This window comes from Notothenia rossii, assembly GCF_949606895.1.
Source record: "Notothenia rossii genome assembly, chromosome: 2".
Taxonomy (NCBI): Eukaryota; Metazoa; Chordata; class Actinopteri; order Perciformes; family Nototheniidae; genus Notothenia; species Notothenia rossii.
The window spans coordinates 54,816,426-54,827,373 of record NC_136904.1 but is presented as its reverse complement, the minus strand read 5'-3'; the positions used below and the strand labels follow the sequence as shown (position 1 = coordinate 54,827,373).

The 10,948-nt window shown below is 43.0% G+C and overlaps 1 protein-coding gene across 1 annotated transcript; it reads left to right on the top strand.

Moving 5' to 3' along the window:
• Positions 1–6,811: 6,811 nt before the first annotated feature.
• LOC307028164 (zinc finger BED domain-containing protein 5-like) lies at positions 6,812–10,628 on the top strand. The gene is made up of 2 exons (XM_079662967.1): positions 6,812–8,884; positions 9,949–10,628. The coding sequence occupies exons 1-2, from the start codon at positions 7,589–7,591 to the stop codon at positions 10,423–10,425; spliced, it is 1,773 nt and encodes a 590-aa protein (XP_079519093.1). The 5' UTR covers positions 6,812–7,588; the 3' UTR covers positions 10,426–10,628.
• Positions 10,629–10,948: the final 320 nt, after the last annotated feature.

Below are 10,948 nucleotides of genomic sequence, written 5' to 3'. Positions count from 1 at the left end.
TCACGTCTGTTCACATAATTGATGGTCTAGCTGACATGTTGTATTGATACAATCTTTCAGAATATATCTTTGACAAGTTTTGATAAGAAACAACATTTATATTAAGAAATAAATACTGTTTTGCATTTATGCATACAACTTTCTTGCATTTCAAATGCTGTTTTTGCTATCTTTAATATAAATATATAATTTGCGAACTTGCACTCCTGCTTGCTTAAAACTCTATATGACACAATTGTATTCATTCTTCTGTTTGTAATAAATACTACATATGAATTCATTAAAACATGTCATGGTATAACTAAATCAAAATCTACAAACTAATTACAGTATGTGGAACTTGCTTCACTTTGATGTAGTCATCTAACAGCGTATTTGTTGTTCTTTGATGACTGATTTCAGATCAGCAGTGTGTGTTCTGTAGCCAGCACTCAGCAACTAGCATATTCTGAACGTGTGTGTGTGTGTGTGTGTGTGTGTGTGTGTGTGTGTGTGTGTGTGTGTGTGTGTGTGTGTGTGTGTTTTTGTGTGTGTGTGTGTGTGTGTGTGTGTGTGTGTGTGTGTGTGTGTGTGTGTGTGTGTGTGTGTGTGTGTGTGTGTGTGTGTGTGTGTGTGTGTGTGTGTGTGTGTGTGTGTGTGTGTGTGTGTGTGTGTGTGTGTGTGTGTGTGTGTGTGCGAGAAGAGCAGGTGGGGGGTGGGGAGAGAGGGTAATGGGTCAGGGCTCTATTTTGAACAAGTACTTACTGGTTCTTTAATAAACCTTTGACCCCCCCACAAGGTCATATATCCCTAAACAACTGTGCCGCCCTCCACCCACAGTGACTGCTGGGCTCTTGCTCTCCTCAGGATGCGGCCCTGTCTCCCTGCGTACACACCTCAATACCAGATGGTTCTGAAGGATGAAGCACATGATTGGTGTTGATCGTTTCCATCTGCTGCTGGCGGACAGGACGAGAGAGAGCGGTGAAAGGAAAGGAGGAGGGCTGGCTGTCTTTGTAAACGATAGATGGTGTAGCCCTGGGCACATCACTATTAAAGAACGGATCTGCAACAGGGACATAGAGCTGTTAGCCGTTAGCATGAGGCTCCATTATTTACCTCGTGAATATTCGCATGTTATCGCGAAAGCTGCATATATTCCCCCCTCTGCCAACGCTGAAGAGGCATGTGATGTCATCAGCTCTACTGTAAGCAGACTGCAGACACAGCACCACATTTTTCATTTCATTTTAATCCTTTATTTAACCAGGTAGGTCCCATTGAGATAATTGATCTTGATTTTTTTTTCAAGGGAGACCTGCAAGTAGGTTACACATGAAATAATCATATTTACATCATATTTAAAGGGCTATATTTAAATACTTATCGACATTTAAATCAAAGAGCATTTCACCTATCCAAGCTTTGAAAACATGCAGTGGAACCAACTTGCTCAGTATTTTTGAAGACTGTTCCAAGCAAGAGGAGCTGCACACATAAAAGCTTTCGTACCTAAGGCAGTCCTTGCACTTGGCACATGTAACAAGACCACATCATGTGACCTTAGGCAATAGCTACCTGCAACTCTCTGTATGATCAGAGAGCAGATATAAGATGGGAGTTTACCCAACATGGCTTTATATATGAATATGTACCAATGACTGAGCCTCCGCACAGTTAGTGAAGGCAAACCTGCCTTGGCATACAGGGTACAGTGATGAGTAAGTGCTTTACAATTAGTAACAAATCTCAGTGCACTGTGATAGGCGGCATCTAACTTGTTAAATGGGAAGGTGCAGTCATATAGATCAGATCACCATAGTCCAGCACTGGTAAAAAGGTCACAGTGACTGGCCTTTTCCTGGCTGCAAATGAGAAACAGGACTTGTTTCTGAAAAAGAAACCTAGCCTAACCCTCAGCTTTTTAAGCAGGTTATTGACCTGAAGTTTAAAAGAGACACAATCATCAAGCCAGATACCAAGGTATTTATAACAGGCAACCACTTGAATCAAACAAAGAGAACATAGATCCATAGATCTCTTCATGTTGCTCTCAAAGTGCACCAGATTGATGCTTTTAACTTCAATATTTAAAAAATAATCTTCCCGGGGGAGCATGCCTCCGGACCCCCCTAGAGGAGGTGAGGACCCTCCTATAGGAGGTCAGGACCCCCCTAGAGGGTGTTACGTAGGTCCACTCCCCACTTATAAAAAATAGCACTTTACCACTGCACCCTCTCTAATCTCAGATGGCCTGATCGTCCGCATACAAATGTAAAGTTGCTCCATCCACATTTGTACCTAAACTGTTGATATAGATGGAAAATAATAGTGGACCTAAAACAGGACCTTGTGGTACACCATTTGTAATGTTTAACCACTCAGAAATAGGGATGGGTATCGTTTGAAATGTATCGATTCCGGTTCTGCTTATCGATTCCGGTCCTTATCGATCCCCCGTTTCGATTCAGAATTGCTAGTCTACAGCCTCTGTGGAGCGCTCGTTTTCGGCACTCAAACGGATAAAAACGTACTCAAGGAAGGAACACAACTGGACAAATAAGACTGTCTTCTTTGGCGTCTCTCTCCATTGAGAAAGAACTGCTCAATCAACTGAAGCAACGTTCACGTCTGCTACCAAGATTCTACCAAGAATTGAGAGCTCTGGCCAATCAGCGCCCGTATTGCTCCCGCAGCAACCAAGAATTGACCAATCAGCGTCTCCGTAGCGGACGAGGGATTCACTTTTTCCCAACATCACGAAAGTAAGTACATCATCCTTTAACTATGTTGTCAATGCTTATAAATTGTCATATTAGATGTATAGATATATTTTAACTAAACAACATGTTGCACAGGGACATTTTACTAATGACTAGCGAACAGGACATGTCCCGCCGTAACCGTTCCATGTATGTGATGTTTACCTACCGGTAGCGGATTATTATGTACATGTATCGTAAATTTAATGTTGACATATCTGGCTAAATAACATGCCTGTTTATGACTAACATAACTACGAGCTAGAGAGAATCTCGGACGGGACCGGACGGGAGCGAGTGGAGCTTCTTTTATTGTCTTTTTTTTCTCCGTCACCGGTGCAGCGACCGACGTGTTTTAAAAGTGAATTTAGTCTTTAACGCAAGCTTTAACAGCGTGATATGATATACAAATAAAATTATAATAATAAATGCACAAAATAACAATAATTCTCATATTTGTCATATTACATATATTCTATGTACTATTGTATATGAAGTACATCTCTAGTACTGTACAATGATTTACTTCCTTGCATGCTCCTTAATACTTCACAACATTTCAGAGGCAAATATTTGACTCTGAACCTCATTGAATTGATAACATGAGTTACTTTGAAGATTTAGATTCTGTTACAAAGTACAATAATATAAACAGACAATGAATCACGAATGATTATGGTGAAGAACTTAAATGATCCATTGATTTTATATACAACCTACCCAAAAGTGTGGTAAAATAATAAATAAGCTCCACCTTTACATTTATGCATGTTCTGACATACAAGGGATTGAGCGGGATTCGAAACCGGCTCGCAGGGTGTATTTCGGCTACTTCAAGGTTTTCAAACATAGACTAACACGCTATGTCCTTGGCTCTGTGGATAGTGTGCTGGACTTCGGATCAGGGGATAGCAAGTTCGAGTCCCACTGCAGTCAGCATGTTGTTGTGTCCCTGGGCAAGACACTTCACCCCAAATTTGCCCTTGTGGGGATTGTCCACAGTACTGAATTTATGTAAGTCGCTTTGGATCAAAGCGTCTAACAAATGACGTGTAATGTTGAACGCTTTCTCAAAAAAGACTGAAACATAGACTTTATTAACAAGTGACTGGTGAGTGCGTTACTATCAGTGTTGGGTGTAACGCGTTACAAAAGTAACGGAGTTACAGTAATATATTACTTTTTGCTGTAACGAAGTAATGTAACGCATTACTAATGAAATGTGGGTAATATATTACCCGTTACAATGCTCAGTAACGCAGTTACTACACATTTTAACCCGAAATTAAATGGTGTTTTGTTTTTTAAGAATGTACTAACATAGCGAGACATTCCGACACCGGACAAATTGTGCGGGTAGATTAGTAAACCTGGTGTTTACCCTTCAGGCTTCGCGTCGAGATCTTCGGGGAAGTTGAACGTTATGCAACCATTCAAAAAAGAGAACGTAGCGAAAAATACTAACAACAAATTGTGTCAGGTGCACGTGACCTGCTCCGCTGCGCGTGCATCATTTCCAAAGTGCTTCCACAGCAGTGACACACATCTGATCTGTGGATAATCATTTATACAAAAATGGTTAAAGCAACCATCACTAAACGCCAGCAACACTGCATCTACTGCAGACAGTAGCAACAGGTCAGATGCGGACATCACGTTACCCTCCGTTGTGGACACTAGCTTACTCCCGCCTGACTCGCCAGCCCCGGAGCAGCAGTCTTCGTCGCCCGAAACTACGCCGCCCCTCTGCGGCCCGCAGGTGCCAGGTATATCTAAACAACTACTGCAGCTTGTGGTATAAAAATAGACAATGGCTAGAATATTCATGTGAAAATAGTACCATATTCTGATATCCTTTAGAAATGTTGGGTCAAAAATAATGCATACAATAGCACAGATGCCTTCACCACGAATGGCTAAAAAAATATCTCATATCCCAAGCTTATTATCAACGAGCTGATGTTGCAGCTGAAATGTTCTCCAGGTCACAAATTCAACCTCACATGATGATGTGATACCAGTTTTCAAGCACAGTAAATATTCTCTTCCCAGCGTATATGATGGGACCAAGGTGATGATGTAGTAGGCTACATGGTTTTAATAATACTTTTGCCTTTCAATGTTTGCCATTTCAAACCATGAGCATGGTTTAAATAATATTTGCCTTGATTTACAATATGTTAACCTTCATTATAGTCCTTGACAGCGGTCTGTACTGCTGTATTAACAATGTGTCACATGTTAAGAATTTACAATCAGAATCGAGTATTCAACTAAGCCCTGTAATACAAGTTGTTAGTAGCCTTAAGGGCCTACACAGTTGTTATGCTATACCACATTGCCCTTCACTGGATGCATAATGAGCTGCACTAAACTACATTTTAGCATTTAAAATACCTAGCTATTCTTTTGCGGTTATTTTGGTGAAAGTAACTAAAAAGTAACTAAAGTAGTGTAACTCATTACATTTCAGAGACAGTAATATTGTAATGTAACTTATTACTTTCAAAAGAGAGTAATAAGTAATATGTAATATATTACATTTTGGAAGTAACTTGCCCAACACTGGTTACTATTCGCATTATGTGCGCATTAAAGCTGATTAAAGCTGCGTTGGCTGGAACAGAGACGAGTAAGAAGTATCTATGTGGTTTACAATTGTTTACTGAAAGTCCTGTCTAACATCTCACGGTACGCCACTGACTGCCATCCTCCGATGCGGGTCGGGGTCAGGGGTTCATCCCGGGACCACTCCCTCTATCAGTCAGATGCTGTCGCATCACCCTCTCAGCCAAAAGGACAACAGCACCTTAACAATAATCTAATTAGCTATCAATGAGCTCCGTAACCCTGGGTGTAATTGTCTTTTTATGGGGGTGTGTGTGAAAGAGGTGTGGGGTGTGGGGGTGTGGCGGGGGGGCGGGGTGGTGGCCCGGGGCGTACAGCTGGTGGCAGTAAATGAGAAAGGATACATCCTGATAAATGTTTAGCATGTGCCCCAGACCCATACATGACATGCATTCACACGCACACACACACACACACACACACACACACACACACACACACACACACACACACACACACACACACACACACACACACACACACACACACACACACACACACACACACACACACACACACACACACACTCACTATGTTATATTATGGAAGTCCAATCAGAAGTATTAAAAGCTACCACATTCAATTAAAGAGCTGTGACGTAATCAACACAAACAAATACAATAAGTTAAAGTAATTAAGAAAAAACAGATGACAAACTATGCAGCAGGAATTGAGTAAGCTAGCTTTGTATCAGGTAAAGCCAAATATTGCACTACAAAGTACAAATACTTTTTGAATTTGTACATGTTTGAATCCCTCTCATTTCTCTGTCTTTTAACCTTAAGATAATTGGAGGACTCATCCTGCACTTATAGGTCAATGGAAAAACATCAGATTACAAAAATGCTTTGCAGAGGTTTGCTTAAATGTTGCAAGACTGACAGTGAAGTACCTGCAGACCTACACAATGGTTTCAGTTCACAAGTAAAATGTTGGCAAATTTAAAAGATTATGTCCCTTAAAACTTGGATATATATTTATTGAATTTTCACAGGGTAACACAATCAAGAAGAAGCATGATACCAATATGTGACACCGCCTTTTTCACCTTATCCCAAACATAGAACACATTTTCCACACATGCAATAAAATAAAAATAAATAAATAAATTAGGTCAAAGAATAAATAAAATAAAATAATAATAATAATAAGTAAATAATAATACATTTTTAAAAAATTATATAAAGAAAATTACAGCACAACAGTAGAAGGAATATACAGATGTGTACACTGAGGGTGATCAGACACAACAATTACATAAAGGCTTGTTAGACATTGTAAACTATATGGAAATATGCCTCGAAATCTCTGTCCATGCTAGTCCGTAGAGACCACTTCGGAGGGCCCCCTCATCTCCAATATAGTCCAGAAAAGGGTTCCATATGTGAAAAAAGTTAAAGGGTTTGTCCTTGAGCCAGAAGCTTATAGCCTCTAAAGCACTGGTTCTCAACGGGGGCGGTACCGCCCCCCAGGGGGCGTTCAGAGAACATCGGGGGGCGCTGGAAGCAATATTTTTGAAAGGGGGGCGTTGAGGTGTTCTTGGGGGGCGTTCACGCATAATGTCTTTTTGTCATGAAAAACGCTGGCCACAGCGTCTTTTCCTGTACAAAAAGCAGCTGTCAGCATCTTTTGTTGCTATAGGAAACCACAACTCTGCTTGCGATTGGTCAGCTGTCAGCAGTGTTATTACGGGTACGTTCGTAAATGCACGAACGGTCAGTCCGCTCGGACAACGCGTCTGTTCCGCCAGAGCACCCAGCTGTGAGCGCTCAGAGCGCAGCGCTCTGGACTGTGGAACGGGGACGCTCGGAGCGCTCTGAGCAAATTTACAAACGTACCCTACAAAAAGCAGCCGGGAGCGGACCGGAAGTCGTTGTAATTTTGGGATCGCGACTGTTAATAATCTGTGTCACTTTGTTAAATTTTGATATGTTTTGATATGACAAATTCCACTAACAGATTCGAACTAAGTGGTCAGTTTATGAAAATAATACCCGTTTCTATGTCTGCTACGACATGGAAGAGCTGGCTAGCCAGGCTGCTCCACACAGAGCTCTGTTTGTTCAAAATTACAACGACTTCCGGTCCGCTCCCGGCACGATGTCTTGTCATGTCACCAGCTAGCCCTCTAGCGTTTGCCGCCATATCGTGACACTACCCCCCCCCCCCCCCTAAATATTAGCATCATAAAACAACAAAAATCATATCACATCAGCAAAATGGCCGCGAAAAAGATAAAATGCAGACAGTACTCTATTGAATATCTTAGCTATGGCTTCATACCGTCTCCTACCAATGTACAACTCCCAATGTGTTTACTTTGCGAACATGTATTTTCCAATGAGGGAATGAAACCCTCACGTTTAAAGGAGCACCTTACCAAGATCCACCCGGATAAGGCAGATAAGGAGCGTCCGTTCTTCCAGGCCCTCAAAGAGAAACATGGTAGGAGCACCATCAGCAGTCTCTTCGCTAGGAAGACCACCCAGACTCACAGCGTGCTAATAGCGTCATATAACATCTCCTTGCTAATAGCCAAATGTGGGCAGCCGTTCACAATCGGAGAGAAGTTGGTACTCCCTGCCATCAAAGAGGTCATATCTACTGTGATGGAGCGTGATCCCACACAGGTGCTGAAATCCATCCCACTCAGTAATGACACCGTAGCATGCAGGATTTATGAAATGGGCGCTGATACAGAGGAGCAGCTGTGTGCCATCCTGCGGGAAACTCCATTCAGCCTTCAGCTGGATGAGACAACCACTTCTGACAACAATGTTCTGTTGATGGCCTATGTCCGCTATAGCACCTCCAACAGTCAGGAGATGGCTGAGGAATTTTTATTTTTCAAATATCTGGTCACAGACACCAAGGGCCAGACCATTTTTAATGCACTGGATGCTTATCTACAGGAGAAGTCAATCCCGATCAACAACATCCTCGCATGTGCTACTGACGGTGCCCCTTCCATGGTTGGCAGGTACCGTGGCTTCACCACTCTGCTGAAGGAGCAGGTCCCGCATGTCCTCACAGTCCACTGTGTCTTGCACCGCCACAACCTTGTGGCCAAATCTAAAAGTTCACCTCTCCACGAGTCTCTCAATGTTGCAGTAAAGGCAATAAACAAAATAAAAGCCCACGCCCTGAATAACAGATTGTTCCGACAGCTGTGTCAGGAAAATGATGAGACCTTTGAGCGTCTTCTTCTCCACACTAATGTCCGCTGGCTCTCAAAAGGAAACTGCCTTGCTCGTTTTTGTGAGCTGTTTGACAGCATCGTGGAGTTCCTGGAGGAGGTGGATGCAGCTCTCGGGGAACAGGTGTCATCCCGCTGCGACATCATGTACCTCGCAGACTTCTTTGGCAAAATGAATGAAGTCACGCTGAAGCTCCAAGGAAAAGGAGTTACTCTGATCCAGAGCAAGGCGGTCATCCACAGTCTCACCTCCAGGCTGGATCTATACTGGCAGAGCATAGGCAGGAGGCAGTTTGCTCATTTCCCGCTGTTGACCAAGGTGATCTAGCCTAGGCTACTAAATAATGATAATAATAAATAATACATGTAATAAATGTAGGCTACTCTATGCAACACTATATTTGTGTTCCTGGTTAGTATAAATAACTTATGTTCTGAATGTATTATGAGAATAAAGAAACATCAATTGGTGGTCCTAGATAACAAACTGTCCTTCACTGCAAACATCGCTGCTACAACCCGCTGCTGCAGATACACGCTTTACAACATCAGGAGGATACGTCCCCAGCTGACCCAGACATCAGCGCAGATTCTGGTCCAGGCTCTCGTCATCTCACGCCTAGACTACTGCAACTCCCTCCTGGCTGGTCTACCTGCATGTGCCATCCGACCTCTGCAGCTCATCCAGAATGCAGCGGCTCGTCTGGTCTTCAACCTTCCCAAATTCTCCCACACCACACCGCTCCTCCGCTCCCTTCACTGGCTTCCAGTAACTGCTAGAATCCACTTCAAGACACTGGTACTTGCGTACCATGCTGCAAATGGATCTGGCCCTTCCTACATCCAGGACATGGTTAAACCGTACACCCCAGCACGTGCACTCCGCTCTGCATCAGCCAAACAGCTCGCTGCACCCGCACTGCGAGGGGGACCCAAGTTCCCGTCAGCAAAAACACGTGGGTTTGCTATCCTGGCTCCAAAATGGTGGAATGAGCTCCCCATTGTAATCAGGACAGCAGATAGCTTACACATCTTCCGACGCAAACTGAAAACTCATCTCTTTAGACTCCACTTCGAGCGATAGAATTACTAACAAAGCACTTATATACTAATAAAGGGCTGGCTTTCTAAATGCCAGTTGAGTAGCACTTGAAATGTTTGGCTCTATGAAACCTGATGTACTTATATGATTCTGTTTTCTTAAAGGTTGTATCTTCCTGGTCGAATGCACTTATTGTAAGTCGCTTTGGATAAAAGCGTCAGCTAAATGCAATGTAATGTAATGTAATCGATTAGTAAACTAATTAGCAATAAAATAACCAGTTTAAAATCGGATGGTAACATTCTGCACCGATAACAATTTCCTGGTTATACTCATTGCAGGTGTCTGAGGCTCTTACCGATGAGCGCCTCCTCATTTACACAGACCACCTGAGGATGGTGAATGCTGACTTGAAGATCCGCTTCAGAGATCTTTTGGACCTCGATGCTCCCACCTGGCTGGTGCAGCCCTTTCAGGCGGACGTGGCGGAATGCGAGCCAGCAATACAGGAGCATCTCATCGACATCCAGAGTGACGATGAGGCCCAGGCTATTTTCCGCACCTCTGGCTGGGGCAACATGTGGGTCAAATACTCTCAGCGTTACCCGGCTCTCTGGGAAAAAGCGAGGCTGCTTCTTCTGGCTTTCCCAACCACATACCTCGTGGAGCAGGGATTCAGCCAGGTCCTCCACATGCAGTCCAAGTACCGCAATCGCTTGAACTTGACGGCCTCAGGTGCACTGCGACTGAAACTAAGTTCTCTGCAACCCGCAGTGAAGAAACTGGCGGAGAACCACCAAGCGCAGGGCTCACACTAAACTTCCCCCCCCCGCAATTTGGCGAAATGCAACACCTTTCCGACCTGTTAGTTCTGTAGGCCTAATGTACACTTTTGTAGCCTACTGTTTGTTCTGCACTGGACATGTGTGAAATTGCTGCTGTTCTGTAGCAGTCTGTTTGTATTCTCTGCTCTTGTCTGAGTTTGTTTAACACTCATAAATAACATTTTTATTCACATTCACATGGCTTTTCTGCTCTCTGGTAAACTAATGATAATGATATTCCAACTGCCCAGTTAAATCAAATCTATTATTTGGCATTCAGTGACATCCTTTTTAAATGATATAACACAGAATATTAGTCAACATTAATAGTCAGGGAAAAAAATAAGTCTACTTTTTTTGATGGGGGGCGGTAAGAGACCTGGATAATGGACAGGGGGGCGCTGGCCCAAAAAAGGTTGAGAACCCCTGCTCTAAAGGAATAAGTTTCATAACACTTCGAATCCAATGCGGAGTTGAAATACTCTTAACATGCTAACAGCAGTCAATTTTGCAACTT